Source organism: Chinchilla lanigera, unplaced genomic scaffold (assembly GCF_000276665.1).
Source record: "Chinchilla lanigera isolate Chin_1 unplaced genomic scaffold, ChiLan1.0 scaffold00031, whole genome shotgun sequence".
Taxonomy (NCBI): domain Eukaryota; kingdom Metazoa; phylum Chordata; class Mammalia; order Rodentia; family Chinchillidae; genus Chinchilla; species Chinchilla lanigera.
The window spans coordinates 9483657-9507731 of record NW_004955432.1 but is presented as its reverse complement, the minus strand read 5'-3'; the positions used below and the strand labels follow the sequence as shown (position 1 = coordinate 9507731).

The 24075-nt window shown below is 39.2% G+C and overlaps 2 protein-coding genes across 4 annotated transcripts in view; one reads left to right on the top strand and one right to left on the bottom strand.

Moving 5' to 3' along the window:
- Positions 1-5247: 5247 nt before the first annotated feature.
- Fam133b (family with sequence similarity 133, member B) lies at positions 5248-22765 on the top strand (the record flags this gene model as incomplete). The annotated part of the gene is given in 10 exon segments (XM_013515940.1): positions 5248-5345; positions 7315-7393; positions 8155-8229; positions 8352-8384; positions 8797-8859; positions 9485-9577; positions 11671-11721; positions 14791-14883; positions 17417-17464; positions 21188-22765. Coding segments are annotated over 10 exon segments (720 nt in total), but the record flags the coding sequence as incomplete, so codon positions are not given.
- Rbm48 (RNA binding motif protein 48) overlaps positions 9633-24075 on the bottom strand; it is a 36593-nt gene continuing 22150 nt past the window's right edge. For 2 of the 3 annotated variants that reach the window (XR_261518.2, XM_013515939.1), the window contains one exon: positions 20809-20974. The gene's annotated coding sequence lies outside the window, so the exon portion shown is untranslated. Of the gene's footprint in view, positions 10328-20808; positions 20975-24075 lie in introns of those variants that run through there. The other variant, XM_013515938.1, reaches the window with a different exon arrangement.

Genomic DNA, 24075 nt, shown 5'->3' with positions numbered 1-24075 from the left:
GCTGCGCGTGCGCCGCGCACGCAGTCGGCGCCGTGCGGTCCCGCTCTCCGCCCGCTCCGTCGTTCCCCGCCCCGCGGCTCCCGGCCCTGCTCCCTGGCTCCCTTCCTCCCTCGCCAGGGTTAGCAGCGCCCGATGTGTAGAGCCTCACGGGCTCGGGGCGCGGGGGTCGCTCCCATCCGCTAGGAGGTCGGGGAAGTCCCTCGCAGCTCGGCGCCCCCGACTCGCGTCCGGGATGGGATGGAGGCGCGGGGGCCCGGGAGAGCTCCCGGGTGGAGGCAGGGCGGCCCCGCGTCTGAGATCGGGATCGCAGGGTTTGATTTCGTGTCTCCAACACTCGTGGCGCTAACAGACCTGCAAAGGGATAAATGGCGTGGAAAGAATTGGTTTTGGAGTCCTGCACAGAAGGGAATATCACCTCTGGTCCCTCGGAAGTTAGATAACCTAGGACAAGCTGCTGTTTTTCTCTGAGCCTAAGGGTTTTCTGGGTTTTTTAAAATTTACTTATAAAGAGAGATAATTATTATCAATAACCTTGCGGGGTAGGACCACAGAAAGCAATATGCCCAAGTGAATGTTGGGCATGACAATTATTACTCTTGTAAAAAAAGATCCACAAGTAAGTCGTAGCAGAAAGTAAACATAATCGAATAGTAATACTAGTAAACATAAGCGAATAGTAATAATAGGTTATAGCCTGACGGTTCCCGGGTTTGCCTGTGACAAAATTTTAACCAGTAACAGTAAAATGAGAAAAATGAACTTAAAGGTAGTATTCCTCAGTCAGTGAACTATTTTTTTTTTTAAACGATTATTTGCAGGTGCATGTATTTGTGCTAAAAAAGCCTTCTGTGACATAATGGCTGCTTCTCATTTTTTTTTTTCGCAGTACACCCCACCCCCCAAAAAATTGTAGTCCAGGCTGGCCTCGAACTTGCAGTGATCCTCCTGCGTCAAGTTGCCTGCCAAGTTGCTTCTCATTTTAGAAACGTTTGTTTTCGTTTTCGACGGTCTTTGTCATTGAAAATGCCTAGGAACGCTGTGGTAGTGACCCTTGATTACAAGAACGAGGGAAGTTCTTTTGTCCTGGCTGCAGATGAGGCCTTGCTGTGCTATGTGGATGACCATCTGATGGTCTTGTGCTGGGGCACTCCGAGGTTTGAGGTGTTGGAGTGTTCAGCCTCTCTTAATGCCGTCGGTTTTGAGTGCTTAGAAGTTATCTAACTTTGGGGGCAGTTTGCTACAGGGACCTAGAATGTTGCATTTTACGGGGAAGAAAGCTTTATTTAGTTTACACACCCCCTGAGGCATTTGAAAATTTAGAAAATTAGCTACATTTACTGGAGCATTTGGATAACAACTCCATGTATTTTTTTTAACGTGCTGTCCTGCACAGATTGTTCCAGTAACATTTACTTTGGACTTCAAAGGCTATGAGAAGGAAAGCATGAAATTAAGAGTAGAAGACACAGATGGTCCACTTCAGTCCTCACTGCGTAGAGGAAGATGGGACTGTTTAAACTGAGGCCAAAACTTGGCTCATCTGACATCGTAGCTCTTGATTTTTATTTTTATTTTTATTTTTTGTGGTGCTGGGGATCAAACCCAGGACCTTGTACTCCTACGCATATGCAGCCTCCCCCATTGTCAATATCTACCAGCAGTGTGATATTTATTACAGTTGATGGACCTATAAAGACACATGATGGTCATCCAGAGTCCACTGTTTACGTTGGGGTTCCCTCCTGTTCGTTGTTTTGTTTTGTTTTTCAAACATGGTTTATATAGTTCAGGCTGGCCTCAAACTCCCAGCAAAGCCATCCTCCTGCCTCAGCTTCCCAAGTGCTGGGATTACAGGCAGGCACCACCACACCCTGCTCTCTTGGTGTTTATTCTTGAACAGTGTTTTTAACTGAATATTTTAATTCACAGGATCTCTAAAAGGTTAAGTTTGTGATGGCCACCCTTTGGGTCTGTGGTTCTCTGGAAGTTTCCTTCATGTTCTTTTCTATTTTTGCCCTTTAAAATATATGTACCTGTTAGATAAAAACAGGTAATCAGAGTAACAAAATTCTGCATGTTGTGTTTTTAGCAGTTGTGGTGCATTGCTGTTTTCTTCCCTGCCCTCCTATACATCCCCTGAGTGCAATTTGTTGTGCCCAGTTTCAGTAACGACTCATTTCCTATTCCCCAAACTCACACAGCAGTGGGGAGCAATGGACAGTTCTAATCACATAAGAATAGGAATTTTTGATTTACAGGGTGGCTATATTTAAAACTACTAAGTCATGATGATGCCATGTTTAAAGAAATGCAGTGTCTATACTTAACCACCCTCTGCCTTAATGTTAGAAGTGTTTTTCTCACTGTTGCATACGTGAAAAGACTCTTACTTTTGTAAAATACTTTTTTGTTTTAAAAACTTCATGATGTGCAGTAGAAAGATGCAATGTTATTTAATGATTAAGAGCACAGAATAGTGTTTTCCATGGGCCCTAGTGTATAAGATACACTTAATAAATATATCTATTGTGATTGAAATAAATAATTGAAATACAGTATTTGGAGTGTACATCAGCAGAGTGAAGATAGTGTTTATGGTGGAAAGCTTAAAAGTGAGCTTTATTACTCTTACCAGTAATTCAAGTAATTGTACCTTAAATTGTCTATATTTGAAAGACCTGCCATTTAAATATATTACAGTGCTATTAGTTTTCTCTCCAGTGAAAGTAAGCTTTGGGAAAGCAGTTTGACTTCACATTAAGACTTTAAGATATGTTAAAAATTTGAGAGCTAATGGAAATAAAAAATTGTTACTGTACTCTGAATTTTTATACGGCACAGGTCAGCTCTCCGAATTATGGTTGAATTTTTTATTGTTTATCTTTATAGTTCATATATATGTAAAATACGTTTTCCTTGATAAAGATGATGAGTTATTTCAAAATTTTTAATCCTCTAGTATATCGAGTGGTAAAAGGGGGTGTCTTCCTTTACATTTTGCAAATACATTCAGATTTTTTAAAATTTGTAGTTACTTGTTAAACTTTTTTTTTCTGCAGCTTACTTTTGCTATTCAGTTAGGGAAATCTCGGGGTATTTTTCCATATGAAGAACTATATAGGTCTATAGTTGTCCTCATTTTTCTTTTACTGGTTATATAGTATTTCATTTGGGGAGTATATACTAACATATTTAATGAGTCCTAGTTTGATGATGGCATGGGTGTTTTCAGTGTTTGCTGTTGTAATTTTGTTGAACATTCTTTTTTATTTTTTATATATTTGCAGTCTTCGGAAGTAGATAATTTTTACAATTTTAAACTTAAAATACTTCAAAATATTTTACCATTAGGCATCACTAAAATTATGATGACATGATACCAAGAAATAAGAAGACAGGTGTGCATACTGCTCCTGTTTTACAAATGGTGGACTTAGCCCGCGTGTTGCACGGCGCTTGCTTCCGCTCCCTGGGGTTGTCGGTGGTGTGTGTTGGGCTAAGGGTCCCCTCACTGCAGCCTCCACACTAACTCAGTGTTCGGCAGACGCAGTTGAATGAAATACTGAGGGTGTAATAGTTTCTCTTAAAAATGCCTGTCGTTAGCATTGCGTGTGATATCCGTATCTTCAAACACCCACAGCATTCCTTCTTGCTTGAAGGAAAATTATGTCAAAGGTCTGTTTTTGTTCCCAAGTAATTAGGCTGTGTTACCTGAATGGAAGTAATTTTCAGGATGTGTTTATGGGGTTTTCTGTTGTTCTCTGCCAGAGAAATCTTGGAGTGTGTACCATTTGTTGTAAGGTGAAAATGGTCACTTTTACAGACTTCGGTAAATACAGTTTAAGAAATACATTGTTAGGTGTGAACCTTGATAGTAGTAGTCATTTTCAACCAAAAATGATTTTTTATCTTTTTATGATAAAGTATTTTTTAATTAAAAAATAGGAGAGCTTTCTGTTTGTTGGAGAGTTAAATCAGGAAAGTCAAATGTAAAGATGAAGAGATTGAATTAAAGATCAGATTTGTTTGTTGCAAAATGAATTTTAATAAAACAATGCCTCTGATGAAAACACTTCATTAACAAATCTTTTGCTTGCTTTCTTTCTTGCAGGGGTTGTTTTTGTTTTCTTTTCATAGTGGGGGATTGAACTGAGCTGCATCCTCAGCTCCCCACCCCCATTTGTAAATTTTGAGACAGGAAACTTGTGAGGCTCCTACCTCAGCCTCCCAGGCTGCTGGGATTAAATGTATGCACCACCATACCCAGCTCTGTGTTTTAACTTTTTGAGAAACTTACCACATTGTTTTCCACAACAACTATTTTATATTCCCACCAACAAAGGGCAGAATGACTTTCTGTTGTTTTGACAATAGCCATGCTAATGGCTATGAGATGGCCTGTGTTTCTTTCACTTTCCCTAATGAGCAGTGATGCTCTAACACTTTCATGTGTTTATTGGCGGCGAGAAATGTCTACTTAAATGCTTTACCCATTTCTTTTTTTTTTTTTTTTTTTTTTTTTGTACCGGGAATCAAACTCACGACCTTGCGCTTGCCAGGCAGGCGCTGTGCCGCTGAGCTAAATCCCCAGCTCCTCTTTACACATTTTTGAATTGGTTTATTTGGGACTTTTTTTGTTGTCATTGTAAGCATCTCTTTATATATTCTGAATGTTAACTTCTTCTCAGATTATTTGAAGTATTTTCTTCCAGTCTGGATTGTCTTCTCTTTTTGATAGTTGATACTGTCCTTTTATGTACAAAGCTTTTAATTTTCTTGAAGTCCTCTTTTGTTGTTGCCTGTATATAACTTAATTTCTGATGTTTGCAATTTGCAAATAAAATTGTCATTAATATAACAGTATTTCCTGGGATGGTGGCATATGCCATAAATTCAGCCTTAGTTGCCTGTAAGCTTCCTTGGGATGAAGGTCTTCGTTTGTCAGCAGGTGCAGTGTGAAGCGCCTCACAGGTTCGGGGCTTTAAGGGAAAGCCGCTAATGCCGTCTGTAGGGAGGATGAGCCGTTGTTTCAAGCTTCTCAAAACAGCAGCTCATTTTCTTAAAGTAGTATTACTTACCTCAAATTTTCAAGGCAGAAGAGATTAGATTTATTGTTAGAATAAAAGATTGGTTAGTCAGATGGTTTATGCTTAGTTGTATGAGTTTATTTAAAAGGTTGCTTGATATAAGTGAGATTTTACATTTTTAATAGCTCTTTTAATGGAACTAATTTGTTTTTTCTTCAAGGCCTACATGAATCCAATAGCAATGGCCAGATCAAGGGGTCCAATCCAGTCTTCGGGGCCAACAATCCAGGATTATCTGAACCGACCCAGGCCTACCTGGTATTTGTGAAACAGCTTGCCTCTGTATAAGCTTTCTAAACTTTGAAAACTTGTACTCATGTGACTTTTACTGTTTGCCACCTCATTGCCAGCTAAGCGATGTTACATGCGCTTTCTTTTGGATGTATGAAACATATGCACAACTGTAAAACCCTTGAGCACCCACCACCCAGTAAATCTAAGGTAGTGCCGGTGACCTTTCTATAGCAATCTTCCCTGTTCCCTCAAAGACCTTACTTAACCTTGCAGGGTTCTAAGCTATTTAAATAATGAGTTTGAGCCGGGCACACATGTTGTCTCAGCTCTTTGAGAGGCTGAGGCAGGAGGATTGTACTTTCCATCCTAGCCTGGACTACACAGTGATTTGGTGAATCCCTGTCTCAAAATTAAAAAAAAAAAAAAAAAAAAAAGGATGTACCTTAATCCAGAGCCTTTTCTCTACTTGAGTAATTGGGCCCTTCATTGCTATTTAACCAGATATTAGAAAGGATGTTTATTCTTATTCCTAGTTTTATCTGCTGGCTTATCAACAAAACTCATCAGATATCTCTGGCCTTTTGTAAATAAAGCATCATAGTACATTTACAGTGTATCTTTTATATTAATAATACCATACACTCTGATATATGACAAGCTTCAAAGTAGGTAACTTCAGAGTCCTTCTAGGTTATCCTGGATACTGGTCAGCAGTGATTAAAAAGTGTGCTTATGCCAGGCATAGTGGTGCACACCTGTAACCTCAGCATTCAGGAGGCAGAGGCAGGAAGATTGCCATGAGTTCAGTGCCAGCCGGGCTATGTAGCAAGACCCTGTCTCAAAAGGGCTGAAAAAAAAAAAGAAAAGTGTGCTTATTTATAACAGGGACTCCTCCTTTTTGGGTTAAATGGGAAGTAAGCCTTGTCTTCCTCTTAAGTATATGAGTGCTGTTGTTAACCATTGCCGTATACCAGAAAATAAATGACCCCAGAACAAAGCATATTTTACTGTAAAAATGAAGAGAAATGGTGAGTTTGAAAGAGGAAGCGCCCAAACAGGCATATTATATGTGTGTCAGCGTTAAGGCAGCTCTCACATTAGTTCATCCTAGGACTCAGATTTATTACAGTGAAAGAATAGCAGGCACAGTCCACAGTGGGAAAAGGTCCACGGAATGAAGGCTGGTGGAGTCCTCATGCAGCCCTACAAGACACACTTGTTCCCAGCAGGAAGCAATGGCCGTCCCTGTGATGTTGCCAGCCTGGGAGGCTCATTAGAGACCCCGTGTCCAGGCATTTCACTGGGGTGGTCAGACTGCCTGTCACATTCCAAAATCCCGGGTTCCAAGAAGGACAGCACGCTCAGCCCGAGCTGTATTGTTTGTACAGGCAGTTTAGGGAGTAAGCAGCTCTTAATCAGTGAATGGTAAGAACCTTCTGAAATCCAAATTGCCAGGTCACCACCTTGGCCGGTCTTGTAAGCAGGGCTTCTACGAATAAGCAGGGCTTCTGTGAATAAGCAGCTGGGATGCTGTGTTAACTGTTCTCTGCAAATGGGTCGGGTATGTTATAAAATGGGAGATTTCGTAATAGAATCCAGCCAGCTCACCCTTGCAGTGAAACTATCAGCTTTATGACCTTAGGTTACGTAGCTCCTCTAAGCTTCAGTTTCTTTATCTGAAAAAGCAGGAGTACATGCCGACTTTTCTTACAGGGTATTGTGAGGGTTAAATGAAAATGTATTTAAACAGTGAATATCATATGGGAGTGCTCAGATGTTGGATTTGTTAACTCTTAAAATTGATATTTAGAAGGGAGTGACTATGTTATATGATAGACTTTATTATTTACTTGTGTGGATGAAGAAATTTAAAATGTATTAATATTGGAGTGGAGATCTGTTAGTAAAAATAGAGTTGTGAAATTTTTGTTATATTTAACTTCAGTCAAATTTGAAATGCATGGAAAATGACTTGTACATTCTGTTTTTTAAGGGAAGAAGTGAAAGAGCAACTAGAAAAGAAAAAGAAAGGCTCCAAGGCTTTGGCTGAATTTGAAGAAAAAATGAATGAGGTTTGTAAATGGTACTCTTTTAAACAAATAAACTAATCTTTTTCTTACCATAAAAGCCACAGCTCTTTAGGATAAGAGGGCTTTGTTTTTTAGGACTTCTGCCATATTGAGTGCAGGTTTGTATTTAAATGTGTGTTTTCTTTTAGCAAAAAAAAAAAGAATAATTGTCTTGTAATTTTATCATCTACATTGTCTAAATGTTGAGTTCTTCCTCCTGCATTCCCTATTTTACCCTCAGATTTCATGGTGATGTTGGCTTGTTTGGTATACAAACGTGTATTATGTCAGTTACAGTAAAAATTAATAATTCAGCTTTTAGAGCCTAGAAAGAGATTCTTGTTACCTTTATTAAAAGGAAAACAGGCCTTAACCTCACTAATAGTATCTGTTACACCTCTCACTGTGCACTGGGGAATTCCCATCCCTTAGTATCTGCTAGAGAAAGAGCTAGTAGTATCAAGAGCATCTCTTTTTGGGAAAAGGTCTTAATATATTGCCTATGCTGCCCTGTAACTGCTGGGCTCAAAGAAGCTTCTGCCTCAGCTTCCCTAATGACTAGGACTACAGGCGGAGATGACCGCCTTGGATTGGTGATGACTGCCTTGGTGCCAGCTTAGATTACCTCTCAACTGTAATTCGAAGCTGAGTTAGGTGAGAGTATTAAAGGGTGAGGGGAAGGAAGTACTGTAGTGGTGGTTTTTCTATACTACGTCTGTTAGAGGGACTGATAGCCTCTAATGGTGTCTGTACCCTTTTTACAGAACTGGAAGAAAGAACTAGAAAAGCACAGGGAGAAATTACTAAGTGGAAATGAGAGCTCATCCAAAAAAAAACAGGTGATACTATTTTTACTGTAATGTCATACTTCGATTTTCACAATAATGCTGTAGACTACGCTTGACAGATGGATTTGAAAATTCACATTGACTTATTTAGACTTGTATTTATTTCCATTTAGAGAAAGAAGAAGGAAAAGAAGAAATCTGGTAGGGTGAGCAAAAGTTTTCCATTTTTCTCAGTGTTACAATTAAGAGCCTACAGAAGAAGTAAGAATAGTTGATTTAATCTGTACGCTCAAAGCTCTCGTGGGCTCTGTAAATGATGATGTGATGGGTGGTGAGGTTCTCAGTGACAGGGAGGAAAGATGCCAGTCTCCCTGCAACCTAGCAACTCCTTGGTTGCTAGTAAAAGAGGGCAGTTGATGACCACTGCCGCATATGTTGTCACTTGGTTGAGCCTTTTGGGGGGAGGTGGTATGATTTTAAGATTTGATATTTAAAATCTGACAAATATGGCGTCTGTTTCTCAGATACTAGATTGATTTCACTAAGTACTTGAGAGACTTAGTAAAAGAAAACAATTTCCGCATCTCACAAGCTTTAATTGTTTTGTGCTTGGTCAAGTATTCATCTTCTTCTTCATCAAGCTCTGATTCTTCCAGCAGTTCTTCAGATTCTGAGGATGAGGTAAGGTTTGCTTAAAGTAATTCATGAAGTAATATCTCTAGCCTACTTAATGTCAAAAGGACACCTACTATGAAATATCTCTTAGGAATGTTTACTTGCAGGTTTTGATTATTTTTCCATAGCTTTGAGCACTGGCATGAGTATATTGAATGATGAGATACTTAAATATTGGTGTGTATGCATATTTTAAGTCTTTTAAACTTATTTATTTAAAAAATCAGAAGAAAAAGATTTGAAAAATCTAAAATGATTTTGGACTGGATGCTCAGGATTATATGTGATTCAAATCATTTGCTTTTTTTTTTTTTTGAATACAACAGGAAAGTGGTGTGCCGCATTAAGTATAGCAATTAAAGCCAGGTGTCCTAGCCCACACCTGAAATTCCAGCCCGAATAGGACCTTCTCTCAAAATAAAAAGAGCAGAGGATATAGCTGACTGCAGAATTCCTAGTACCATATTAGGAATAGTAATTAAATAATAATTAATAGTAATTACTATTAAAAGAATAGTAATTAAAAGCTGGGTTCTTTTATTAAATTTTGTTCATTAGTAAAGTTTTAATAAAATGCATAAATTATATTTCTGAAACTGAAAGCATATGTTTCTAAAAATCTTTTACGTAGGAGAAGAAGCAAGCAAAAAGGAAAAAGAAAAAGAAGAATCGTTCACATAAATCTTCTGAAAGCTCCCTGTCAGAAACTGAGTCAGACAGTAAGGTAAAAAAAAATTACTTAAATTTTTGTTTTTTGATAGCAAAGACATTTAAGTTTTCCTTTTATTTCTCACTGCCTTAACCACTTACCAGTCCAATTATTTAAATACAGGGTGACCAAAAATGACATGTTTTTGTCGTTAATTTTTATAAAGTAACAGGATATATCAAAATGACAATTTTATTATATTTATTCTGTACAAGAACTAGCTGGTTGAAATGACACTGCCCAAGCGATGCTCGAGATTGTACATAAACAGAAATGCTGCCCCAAGTGATGCTTGGGGTAAACTGTTATGTGGATAAATTGCTGTCATGTCAGAAAAGAGATACTATTTGATTTTGTACTTCGATGTTCTATGCCATTTAACTGATGTACTTAATATCTTGCAAGTAGCATTTAAGAGTTCTCTCCAAGTATTTTCATAAGTATCATGTGTCTGTGATAGTGTTTTCCCCACTTCCTTAAAGAAGTTTTAGTTCAGAAAAGAAAATCTTGTTTAAATTCATACTAGTGTTAAAAGTGAAGGTTGAATCAGTATCTGCAAATACCTGGTCTGGTGCCCTTCACGCTATACCGTCCCTAAATTTGTTTTGTACCAACGTACGCAGAATTGTCACTCGAACTTTAGAGGTCATCTTTGTAAAGGCATGTAGTGTTCAAGAAAAATGTTGATTCCACAGGCCAGAGGTGCAGCTTGCTGGTAGGGTGCTTGCCTCACATGTTCCAAGGCCCGGTGTTCAATCATCTGCACTGGAAAAAAAAGTTCGTTCCTGGACTCTCATATCCAGAGCTGAAGTTTTCAAGTCTGCTTAGGCTCAGAAGTAGTATACGTCTTTAGCAGGTGGCCTCTGTGGTTCTGACACAGGGGTACCCATGAACTGTGATTTGACAGATACGGTACTAAGGTCTCAGGAAACTAGACAAAATGTTTGGATTTTATAGATTTTTATCTACTTGGCCCAGTAAACTTTCCTCTGGCAAAATGCCTAACACCTAAAAAGTAATAAGTATTTGTTTTCTTTGTCTTTCAACCCTAAGCAGCATCTTATCATAATGATAGCTAACATTTATTGAGTGCCTACTCTGTGTTAGACATTGTTCTGAACAGTTGAGTGCTAGCCCATTTAACAGCCCTAGGAAGAAGTTGTGAATCTACTTTGTGCATAAAGAAACAGGGTTGGGGAGGTTCTAACTAGAATTAAGGGAGTAAAAGCAGAAATTCTTGCCTCCCCACCTGATGAGAAGAGTGGGCAAATCAGACTTGTGGATGTCTGAGTACATCATGATTTAGAACTCCAGATTGGTGTAGCAGCACGTGCGTGTAATCCCAGCAGTCAAGGCTGAGGCAGGAGGATCGCCATGAGGTTTTTTTTTTTTCTTTTTTTTTTTTTAAAGAAAGGAAAGGTTTATTTAGCTCACAGTTTGTGGAGGTTTCAGTCCATACTCAGCTGGCTCCAAGGCAGAGTGGTACATGGCAGAGGGCAACAGTTCATGGTTGTAGAAGACAGCAAAAGCAACCAAAGCAAAAAAGGGAGAGGAAGGCAACAAGCAGCCTCTTTCTGTCCCTTACATTGTGTGCAAACTACTCTCCCCAGGGTGGGTGTAGCACTCACACCCATAATCCCAGCACTGGACCATGAATCAATCATAAACTCCAGAAGCCACCCCCATGACTGCATGAGGCTTTGGGGGACATCCAGACACAAACCATGACATTGAGACTAGCCTGGACTACATAAGCAAGTTCAAGGCCAGCTTGTACTACACAGCAAGACTGTGTCTCAAAAAAAAGAAAAAGAACTCCAGTGCACATGGTCACCAGAGGCAGAGGCCAGCAGTGACACTAAGTCCTATTTTAAACCTCTGTATTTCAGACAATTTTAAGGATACATAGGTTTGATAAGAAGCCTGTTGACTTACAGCCAAATACCTACTTAACAGATTGCTCTTGTATTTTAAGAATAATATGCTGGTATTGGAGTAAACTTTTTTCAATCACAGAGCATATCATTGTTTTGAGTTTTTGTCCTTGTTCTGCAGTGGTGTATCTGTTACATTGAAAAGTGATGTAATACATATGTTTGTTTGTTTAGGATAGTTTAAAAAAGAAAAGGAAGTCAAAGGAGGCAACTGAGAAAGAAAAGGTAATTATATTTTTACATAACCTTAAGACAGTCTGTCGTACAACATTTAATTGACTTCAAGAAATGAACTCTAATGTGTACCCATTTTTAACTTGGAAATACTTATTTTGCTTTTATGGCATTTCATGTTGATGGTAAAGAAATTTTTTTAATTTGCTTTCAATTTTGAAAGTAAAAGTCAGGAGAGTATTCATGTAGAAAGTTTGAATTTCTATCATTGGATGAATTATCTCTGATTTTTAAAACAAAATGAAAGAGATTAAACATTTATTTCTTCCAGTGGTACCCACTGCGGCCTTGGCTTTGAACCCAGACCCTCAAGCATGCTGGGCCTGGCTCTACCACACAACTACACTGTAGCTCTTCTAGTTTTCTTTCTTAGAATTTTGAGTATGAGAAATTTAAAATTTGGCATGAAGTTGTATTTTCTGTTAACAGTCAATGAAAATGTGGCAGAAGGTGGGATGAGCTCTCAGTGCTTGAGGTATTTAAGTGAGGTGCGCAGCTTCAGCAGTTTAGTTAAAGGGCTAGCAGTACAACGTAAAGTTGCACCTTCCCACTCCCTTTTGTAAATTTTTACTTCTGTTAGCACTTGTTTGCAGGACAAGGTGATTGCATTCATCATGTGGAGCTGACGTGGGTATTTTGAGACAGTCCTGCCAAGTTCCCTGGACCGGCCTGGAGCATGTGGTCTCAGGTTCCTAAGTAGCTGGGATTATAGGTGTTAACACCACACCCAGCTCCTCAGGCATTTTAAAGCAGGTTCTTTATTTTTATTTCTTTAAAGCAGGTTCTTTAAATTACAAAATATCGGGCATTATCGCTTCTCGGCCTTTTGGCTAAGATTAGGTGCAAAACATCATGCAGCCCTGGAGGCTGAGGCAGGAGGATCACTTGAGTTTGAGGCCAGTCTGAGCTACATAGTAAGTTCAAGACCAGCCTGGACTACATAGAAAGATCCTGTCTGTAAATAGACAAATAAATAAATACACACATACATATATACATGCATACATACAGAACATGGACATGTGTTTTTTTTGAGAGGCAAGGTCTCCTTATGTTGCCCATGCTAGCCCCAAACTCTGCGTAAGAGATCCTCCTACATCAGCCTCTTGAGTAGTTAGTAGTTGGAACTTTGGGCTTGGGGCACATGGCATGCCTCATCTACAACTAATTGTAAAAGGAAGGAAGCCATATGATTTCAGTAATTGCCCAAAAGATGTGTTGTAATTTACCATTAATTCCTGATACTCAAAACCACTATAAAATAAATGATTACTTTCATGTTTAAAATGGTAACTGTGAACCTAAAATCTGGTAATACACATAGAATACTAAAACAACTGCACGGTGATTTTAGCAGTACTTCAAATATTCACATATAATGAATACCCATGTACATAGAATGAATGTTCTACACACTTCAGCTTCGAGTTTTTTGTTTGCTTGCTTGGGGTTGTTCTGTTTTGTTTTGGTGTTAATGTGTTTTTATCTTGGGACCTGGTGCATGCTATTCAAACGCATGTATAGGCCCATGGTTACTGTTACTTTTCTAAGGTGTACCTGGGACTATAATTTCTGTATTCTGGGAGGTACAAACGTTGAACTGAACTATACTTTGTTCACCAAGGTACTTGTTAATACTTTGCATTTCTGCTAGTAGTGTATGAAGGTCCCCTTGTTTCACATATTTGTCAGCATTGTGAGGCTTCGTTTTTTGCCAGCTGAGGGTACATAGGGCGTTGAACCTCTTCAGTTGCATTCACATCTCATTATCTGTGCATTATCTGTTGATAGATTTTACTTGTTTTTTTTGAGGGATGGTGGGGAGAGGGGGGTTGGGTTTTGTTTTTTGGCGTGTTTTTGTGTGTGTGTGCTGGAAATCAAACTCAGGACCTCATGCTTGCCAGGGAGGTGCTGTGCCACTGAGCTATATCCCCAGCCCCCAAAATTTTGTATCTTGCTTTCTCTGTGTCAGGGTAGCTTTGTGTAGCTCAAAGTAGGTGGTTCTATGGCTTTGTGTTTTGCGCTACTTAAGATATATAAAAAAAGTATATGAAACATTAATGAAATGGTAATCAGCATGCTCACTCTGTAACCCCAGTAAATCTCAATATCTTGCTGTACTTTCTTCAGATGTTTTCATAATCTTTATTTATTTTTTGAGACAGGGTTTTGCTGTGAACTACAGTTCAGGCTGGCCCTTAACTCGCTGTGTAGCACACGCTGCCCTCAGATTCATGGCCGTTCTCCTGCCTCAGCATCTTGAGTGCTGTGCCACCACACCTGGCTTGAATTTTTATTTCTTAAAGTGCTTCAGTCCCTAAATACTCTTCCCACTCTCAGTCCCTTCTCCTTCCTCAGGATCACTCATCTTCTCAACCTGAAAAACACTTTTAAGGGCTGGGGGGATGTTGCTCAGTGGCACAGCACCTGTCTGGCAAACACGAGGCCCTGGGTTCCATTCCCGGTACAAAAAAAGAAAAACTTTTAAAGAGTTCTTTAAAATGTAGATTTAATAGTTTAAATACACTAAAGAAATTGCTGTGTAGAGATCCTTCTAGATCCTCTTCGTAATTACCCATTAATTTTTTGCAACACTCAGTTCATCCATCCAATACTGGATAGAAACAAAAGAATAAGAATACAAAGGACCCAAATCTTAAACCATCTACATGGTTTCTTCTGACTTCAAACTTCTGTCGTATGTAGTAAGTTAAGGAAATAAGGGGGCTATTACATCTATTTTTTTGTTTGTTTGTTCATTTGTTTTGTTTTTTTTCTGGTACCAGAAATCGAACTCACAACCTTGCACTTGCCAGGCAGGCGCTGTGCTGCTGAGCTAAATCCCCAGCCCCTACATCTAAATGGATATGTCATTCTTTTCAAGTTATTTAAGAAGATCATTGCTCTTTTGGAATTAAAGGGTTAGACATGTCTACATTGAAAAATGGGCAATTTTGTGATAACTGGAAGAATTAAGAAATAGAATTTAGAAGCATAAAATTTGTGTAACATAGTATTACATCTTTTTGAGTGAAGATAAGTATATTTCACTTTTCACAGGACATTAAAGGACTTACCAAAAAAAGAAAGATATATCCTGAAGATAAACCGTCATCATCTGAGTCCTTGTCAGAATCAGATTATTCTGAAGAGGTGAGTAAAAGAAATGAAAGTTTTTGCATTTTAGAGTAAGTTTTGCATTAGGTGACTATTTTGATAATTAACTATTCCCACACAGTGTTCTAATCTGAAGTATTTTATTTTTTCTAATGTCATATCGTACTGCCATTCTGATTATATGAACGAGTCTGTGTAATGTTCAGCAAATTGAAACCCAGTATTTGCTTACATGGCTAAGGATAGAACATTGCACACACTGTGCAAATTGTTTTTGTTTTTGTTTTGAGTTACAGTTTGGGGAATAGAAAGGTACAGAAGAATGTTGGCCTGACCTTGGTTTTTCTGCCTATAAAACCCAGGAGGACTATAAGGTCATTCTGTAATCCCTGTCAAGTTTTGTACTTTGTTAGAATTAAAGCCCATTCTTAATTTTAGTGAGTTATTACCTTTAGAACTCTTCTCTCTTGATCTTGCTTTCTTTATCTGTTAAAAAGGAGCCTGGCTTTTACTTGTAATAACTAAATGAGGTGATAAGTTATGGAGGGCCTTACATAATACCTAGGACAGAGTAAAGAGTCTGCAAAGTTGGTGGCACAGTAAACTCTAACCTAAGGTTGCACTAGAGTTACTGATTTTTAAAGCTGCAGCTTTTGTAGAGAGCGACACGTCCACCGCCAACAGTGTAGTCTACATAGTTGAGGGTCTGGCCTTCTATAACAGATGAGCCGAGTGCCAGCTGGTTTTCCTGATCCTGTCTTGTTTCTGTGCCAGGGTCCTCCTGCTTCCACCCTGCCCAGCCTGTCTGCCCTGTCCCTTACTACCCACTCCCTGAGCTCTGCCTTTCTATTTGTGCCCGTCTTCTTTCTGATTGTATGATCTGTAATCTGTAATAGTGGCCTTTAACCCTGTCAGGCCTGTCACCCCCAGTCTGTAGCAATATTTTGCAGTGCTTCCTGGGATAAAATTCATTGCTAGTATAAACTGCTGCACTAATTTCTATATTGCTGACCTCTAACAGAAATACAGAGGGAGTAAATAACATGTAATTTGATAAAATACATTTTGTTATATAAATACTTGTTGTGATAACAGCAGGAAACATTAAATCTTAAGACAGAATGCAGATGGGGCCTGGGATATAGCTCAGTGGCATAGCGCCTGCCTGGCAAGCACGAGGTCATGAGTTTGATTCCTGGTACCGCCAAAAAGAAAACAAAAAAAAAAACAATGCAGGATGTAGCCTAGGACATTTATGATCTTTGGAAACTACTCATCAGCACTGCTGCCAATGACATTTTCCAGAATGGTAGACAAAATTTAGTAAAGATCTCGAGGAAGTTAAATTCTGTCTTTTTCCTATTTATAAGATATTTGCATTTCTGGGGTATGCATTGTATCCTAAAGTCCTGAGCAAAATACTGCATAGTCATTTTTTAATCCATTCACTTTCAGTATCATAAGCAGGTTCGTTACTGATTCCTTGAATTATGCGTAGCCAGCATGTACAGAGCCATCCAGGACATGGCGTGACAGCATCCCTCATCTCTGCCTATTGAAATCCATCAGCCGTACAGCTGCTGTCATCCCAGTCACTGGTATTATAGGAGCAGCAACCATACAGGTGTACCACACAGTCAGTTCAACAGTTAGTTTTAAACTCTAGTTTATATTAATTACATTTGTTATGTAACAAGTAAAGTTTACTGTAAAGTATCTTACATTGGTATTTACCGCTTAATATACATGAGTTTTAATATATGTGCCACACTTTAAAGGTCAAAATAAAATGGGGTGATAATTGTTACTTAAAAGGATGGCGGGTACTGGAGATTGAACCCAGAGCCTCACATATGCTAGTTTTTTGTTTTTTTGTTTTTTGGGTTTTTTTTCTCTGGTACCGGGAATTGAACTCATGACCTCACGCTTGCCAGGCAGGCGCTGTGCCACTGAGCTAAATCCCCAGCCCCACATACGCTAGGTAAGTGCTCCATGACAGAGCTACACCTCCAGGGCTTTTTATTTTGACACAGTTGCCTAAGCTGGCCTGGAACTTTCAGTCCTCCTGTTTCAGCCTCCCAGGTAGCTCACAGGTTTGCCACCATGCCTGACTCATGAAAAGAATTTTAATCACTTGGTTTATGCTGATACTTTATATGTAGCTACCATTTGTTCTCACCAAGAGAAATTCCTCCTGTGTTCCAGGCACCCCTTAAAGCGAGGTATTACTTCCTTGCTTATAGATGATGAAAGTGAGGTAGGATTCAGTTCCTGGCCTGTTACTTCAGAGCTCATGTTTTTTTTCCCCACAGTACCACACTGCTCTTTGGTGCTGAATGGAACTATAAGAAGTCCTCTGGAGCTCTAAGAGTTTATTTTCTTGTTTTGTATATATTTCATCAGAACCTCATATATATATATATAGTGTGTGACTGTCAGAATGATTGTACAAAAAAAGGATGATTGTACATGCAACTTTTGAAGATGTAAGATATACATTAGGGAATGAGAGAAAAATGCATTGAGTACAAATTACATGTTCGTCTTCACAAAAATTTCCACTTTTTAGGTGCGAGCAAAAAAGAAGAAAAGCAGTGAAGAACGAGAAAAAGCAACAGCAAGTATCTCTTACGTTTTTACATCACAGCACAGAATCATTTCCTTTTAATGTGACATGAACTGTGCTGAATCTCCTGGGACCAAATGAACGGTTGGGAAAGGCGTGGTGGTGAGCAGCTTCACTGAGCAGAGGGTCAGACTGGCCTAGGACAAAGGAAGAAAGCTCTGGTAGCAGATGTGTCCGTCCCCAGATCTTAGGGTTACAAATAAGAGCTCAAGCTTTTAGTTGATGTTTCGAAGCTGTAATAAAGCACAGCTTACGTAGGCAAACCTAGAATGACAGAAAAACTCTCAAAGCGCTGGCCGCAGTGAAAAAGCCAGAAAGTAATATCGGAAGACTTGCACATACCAAGGATTCTGTTAATAGTTTTTAAAACCAGTTCCCCCATTATGCAAATAGAGAATTAGCAAAGGAAAAGAAGGAAGAGAAGAATTAAGGAGAAATGGAAGCCATATCCAAATGAGAACCAACAAAGAGAAGTCATTAACAAACTTTGAAAGAGCAGTGCCTGCCCCATCAGCAGGTAATGTAAGGGCCCTCTGTCCACACATTAGTTGTGGCCTTTGGAGGCATCTTAAGGGCAGGAGAGGTGAGGGCAGCATCAGGACCGGCTTTTCCGAGCTCTCAGATGAGGACCTCCCAGGTTAGGAAGGAGGGCTTACCTGGGAATGTGTGGCTCAGAAGTAGTTCTGTGTCTGCTTGTAGGCCAAGGTGGTAGGAGACTTGGTTTTTTTTTTTTGTTTGTTTGTTTTGTTTTTTTTCTGGAAATAATATGGGTGGAGACTACTCTGGTCTGTGATTCAGATTAATTGTAAGGTGTAACACGATTACTCCACTGCGGATGATGTTTTGTTCTTGCACACCTTCGTTGCTGACCTTCCACCAGACAGCAGTCAGCATCTGAGTAGTTCCACACTCCTCCTAAACAAGAAGGATGCCACTGTGCACATGAGAGGGACTGGGCCTGTGAGAAGCCTTCCGGAGGGGCCGAGCGGGGCTCAGTGGCACGGTGCTGCCTAGCACACGCCAGCCCCGAGTTCTGTCCTGGCACCCTAGCAGGGCAGGCGGAAAAAAGCTGTCTGAGGAAGTAAAATTCAACTAAAATCTGATTTATAAGAAAGAGCCAGCCATTGTGAAGCCCTAAAGAAAGAAAAGCCTAGGTGGGGAGATGAGCTGAGGATGTGTGCTGAGATGTGCTTCATGCGTTTGAGGAACTGAAAGGTGAATAGGTACCTGGTGGCTGAGGAGGAGCAGCATGTAATGAGGTCGGGAGGGAAGCACAAGCCATATCCTGTGGTATTGCGGTTGAGTTTTAATCAGAATGTGTTACGAGAAACTGTAAGGACTTTAGCACAGGAGACCTGAATACTTGACACGTTCAACATGCTTTTGCAGAGGAGATGAGTGGACTCAGTCAAGAAGTGTTACCAACAGTGCTGGTAATAAAAAGGTACTGGCATGGTTGGATTTGAAACATGTTTTTGTACTTAGATGGTATGAGACTCACTAGGTACTTCGGATGTTGAGAATGGAGTTTTTAAAAAAAGCAAAACCAAAAATAGCTTAGATTTCTTTGAGTTAAAGCAAAATGGCAAATAGTCTCATTTACTGAAATGCCTCAGAAAGGATTTGGAGACAAAATTTAAGTTTGTTGTTACAGATTTTAGATATGCTTACTAGATATCTAGGTGTATCTTAACGAGGCACTTAAAACATGGAGTTCAAAGCATAAGACTGGGGGCTGGGGATTTAGCTCAGTGGCACAGCGCCTGCTCTGGCAAGCGCGAGGTCATAAGTTCGATTCCCAGTACTGGGGGAAAGAAAAAAACCCAAAGCATAAGACCAATGTAAAGATGTGAGCATCTCAGTTCTTACATGGAGTGTAACACATGTGGCTGGGAGTGTTGGGAAAGAAGAGAAGGAAGAGGAAAGGAGCTAGGCTTTGTAATAGAAGAAGACTAGCAAGGTGAGGTGGTATAGAAGAAAAATGTACATTTTAAGAAAAGAGTGGCCACCTAGTTTTTAAAGCCCAGTGGGACTAGTGATGTAGCTTAATGGTAGAGCACTTACCTATCATGAGAGAGGTTCTGGTTCAATAAATGAATGAATGGATGGATGACCAAACTATAAGTTTTTGTTTTGTTTTGGTTTTTTGGTACCAGGAATCGAACTCAGGACCTTGTGCTTGCCAGGCAGGTGCTTATGCCACTGAGCTAGATACGTGGCAAACTATAAGGTTTTGGACTCTGTAAAATTCCCTGTATACTTAAGTATGTACGGGGCTGGAGATTTAGCTCAGTGGCAAAAGCGCCTGCCTGGCAATCACAAGGCCATGAGTTTGATTCCTGGTACTGGAAGAAAAACAAAACAAAACAAAACTAAATTTTAAAAAAATTAAGTATGTACTGAAAAAGGGTGGTGAAAGTCATCAACACTACAGAAATGTAGAGGCCTTCAAGAGAAGATGGGTGCTGATGGTGCCAGTGGATAAGGAAGTGGATGGGCAGCTCTGCTGATTTGTCTCATTTCTTGCTTTTTGTTTTCTTGTCCTTGCACGAACAGTAGTCTTGCATTTGCTGCCACCTTCCTGAGTATCTGTCTTTCTAGAAATTCTGCTTTCACTTCTCCAGTAGCAGCAACTGGGAGAGTTGGAGACTGACAGAACCCTAGCTTCCTTTACGCCGCTTGGAATTTGACTGTTTTTCCTAAGCGTCAGTAGCATTTCCCTGTAAAATGAAGCATCTCTTTTCCTAACCAAAACACTTTTCAGCTACACATCATTATTTTATATCAGTGAGTTGGCATTAATATTCTACTTTTTTTGTTTTTTTTTTTTTTTTTTTTGGTCTTTGAGACACGGTCTCACTATGCAGTTCAGGCTGGCCGTGAGCTCACTATGTAGCCAGGCTGGTCTCTCACTCACAACGATCCTCCTGCCTCAGCCTCCCGAGTGCTGGGGTTACAGGCATGCACCCCTACTCCCGGCTTCTGTTTCTACTTTAGAACAGCAAATTTAATTTTCCTTTTCTCTCTGATAACTATTATTTTACCAAAATAATTATGTTTTACTGTGGTGTGATAACAAACCATAATTGATGTAATCAGTAATAGCTGCAGTTATTTATCTTTAAAAATTATGTAACATAAAATTATACAACTATGTAACATGAAGCCGGGTGTGGGTAGTACACGCCCGTAATCCCAGCACTCAAGAGATTGAGGCAGGAGGATTGCTGCAAGTTAGAGGCCAGCCTGGCCACACAGTGAATTGAAGGCCAGTCTAAACTACACACCAAGACACTGTCTCAAAAAAAAAAAATACATAGCATGAGGAACAGCAATTGATAGCATGATTCAATTGAATTTATTTTGTACAGGAAATTTTGTTACAAGCTGTGGTAATGACTTCAGAGTGTTCCCTATCCTTCTAGAAAGCGACAAGGGGCCAGGGATGTAGCTCAGCAGCACAGCACCTTCCTGGCAAGTGCAAGGTCTTGAATTCAATTCCTGGTTCCAAAATAAATAAATAAATAAATAAAAATAAATATAAAGTGACAAGAACTCAGTCCTTACATGATACTGTCGTTGAGATATTTTGAGAAATGTCCGAGTATTTTACTTAATTATATGGATTGAAGTAGCTTAGAAGTAGCACAGGAAGGATGTTCTTAATTTGTTTTTTGTCATGTAGTGATGTCTAACATGGAGTTATCTTTACAGGAAAAAACAAAAAAGAAAAAGAAGCATAAGAAACACAGCAAGAAGAAGAAAAAGAAGGCTGCTAGCTCAAGTCCTGACTCACCATAACATTAACAAAAACCAGGATTCCCCTATGAAGAAAGTGCAATGTCTAAGGAAATTTCAACTGTGAAAATTATGATATATTTACTAAAATGCATGAATTTTCTTGTTTTTAGAATTGTTCCTGGACTATTCAATAGCTACTCCGATGCCGCTATGTGAAAGGGCCATAACTGTTGCTTGCTGCTTGAACATCTACCTTTTCTCCTCCAGTGCGCGATAACCTGGGAGATCACACACTGCAGTCATACTTGTGGTTAAGACACTTGGGAAGAAAGCTAATATTTTTGACTAGAAGTATCTAGTGATAACTCAGTAGAAACTGAATCTGGATACATCTTTAAGGTGTAATCAGAAATATCCAGATGACTCTAGTTAAAGTTTTTAAAGTAGGGATTATATTAATTTTGAAATCCTTACTGTGTAGATAAGTGTATTTTAACTCCCCCCCTTGTATACTTTTTATTTACCTCGGGAATGAGCTTTTAGGGTGGAGGGGGGGTGGTTTGCTATGTCTTTAGCTAGCAGAATAGTGTGCCTTTGATCCTCACACCCCCTACTTCTGTGGACACAGTAGCCAAGCTCCCTGGGGAGGTCAGAGCCGGGTATGAGCGTCTTTCCCTTTACTGAGCTTCCTGGACTCTGTCGTATGCTGCTTTGAGTGAACCACAGAAACAACCCTTTGCAGCATGAGAAGCCCCAGAGCTCTGAGTTCACCTCCACATCCGTAATAACTGAATGTTTTTTAGCTTTAGAATGTGTTACGTCATTTGAATTAATTTTTGACTATACTTTGGCTTTGGAGAGGAATTGTTTCATATAGACACTGGTACTTTTTGAACTAATAGCTAAAGATTCTAAAGTGCATGTTTTATACTGTTAAGTTTTAACCAGTCAGGAAAATTTTATGTAACCAACGATAGTTACTTTATTTTTTTGTATGAATGTTGTTTAGGCTGCAATGTTTAGCTTTTATTAACTCTTTATTCTTACAGTCTCCAGTTCATTACTATGTTTAATGGCACCCTTGCCAGGATATTTAGCATGTAAAAAGCAGGTTTTGAGTTTTTGTTTTTAAACAGCTTCATATTGAAGCTGAGACTTATAAACAAGTTGAGTGGCAGGCCTGGTATGCTGTATCTTGTTACATAAAGCTATTGCCAGAATCTTAGTAAATACAATGTTTTAAAAGTTTGTTGTCTTTGTATATTCCTAACAGATTATGACAAGTTAAATTTAAGTGAGAATTGTATTACTGCTCTTCTTGTGTCATATTTTACTAAGATTTTGTGCCTCATATCTCTTAATGAATTATTAGGAATGTTAAAAGGAATTGATAAATCATTTTCATTTTACATTTTTATATAATCAGGTAATATGAAATATAATTTGATGTACAATTTTGCCTGTTACAGAGGGTGTGCTAATTATAGTGGTATATGCACAGAACATTTTGGCATGACAAGAAGCTGAATAAATAGCTATTTTACTTAAAAATAGCTGTGTTTGTATGTCCCTTTAGGCCACAGAAAGCTATAAAGATAAATGCTATTTGCTGTTAGTAGTAAATATGATATATCTCAAGTTTTTAGCTGTAAGAACAACACATTGCTTGAGACGTTTCTTTAAATAGTACACTTAATGCTGTCTACTATTTCCTAATAAAACATACTTCTGTGCTCTTCAGGACACAGAAAATTGGAAGAAAATTTCACATCCCACAAGACAGTTTCTCAAAATAGTTATTCATGGGCATGCTAAGAAGTTTATTAGGTCGTTGATGAGTTTTTCTGTGAATGTAAAAGTGTAACCTCACAGAACGATTGGGAATATGGGGCCAGGGATATAGCTCAGTGGCATAAGCGCCTGCCTGGCAAGTGCAAGGTCCTGAGTTTGATTCCCAGTACCCGCCTCCCCAAAAAAGGGAATATGGCATTTACATCCCGCTAAAAGGAACTGCTCATTAAATTAGAGAAAGGGGAAGAAACTGATCTGCAAAAAATTTATATTTTCAGATTCCTGACTCTTTGGAAACACCTTTTTTCATGGTTTCTCTGATGGTGATTTTCTAGTCTTCAGTAAGGACTAAAAAAGAATATCTGACAGGGTACTATCAGTTAGTTTAGCCCATATTTACTACAGTGTACAAGTAATTAACACATCTCCCTCCACCAAGCCACTTTTTCTTGAGTAACTTCATCTTAATTTTAGATCCCCAAGACATGCTGCATGGACTGGCACTGGGAGAATTCCAAAAGTTGGGGTGGGTTTCTCGGTGAGAAAATGGATTTATACCAGTGTTACCTACTTCCTGTCACTTGAGATTCCTTTGGTTACCTTTACTATATTTAGGTGTTTTAAGCACCATAAAGTATCCTGATTTTATTTTATGCAAAATACAGGTTCATATTCCTCCTATCAAGGTATAGTAAAGACCTATCCCTTAATGTTCTGTTTATTATAAACAGTAGAGTGGGGCTGGGGATTTAGCTCAGCAGCACAGCGCCTGCCTGGCAAGCGCGAGGTTGTGAGTTCGATTCCTGGTACCAGAAAGAAAAAAAAAAAAAACAAACAACAACAGTAGAGTAGTGGAGAAACCCTGTCAGTACTGCTGTTCTTGAGACTTAGTGACAGGTTTCACTAAAATTTCCCACATTTTAACTTGAAGCTGATGGGCATTCACTTTATTTTTGTAAGGAAGGTTTTTGGAAAGCTCCGACACAAACACACTTACCTTAGGAAAAAGTAAGACGAGTGAGGATGTAGGTCAGTGGCAGAATCTAAGGCCTGGTGTTAGTTCCCAGCAC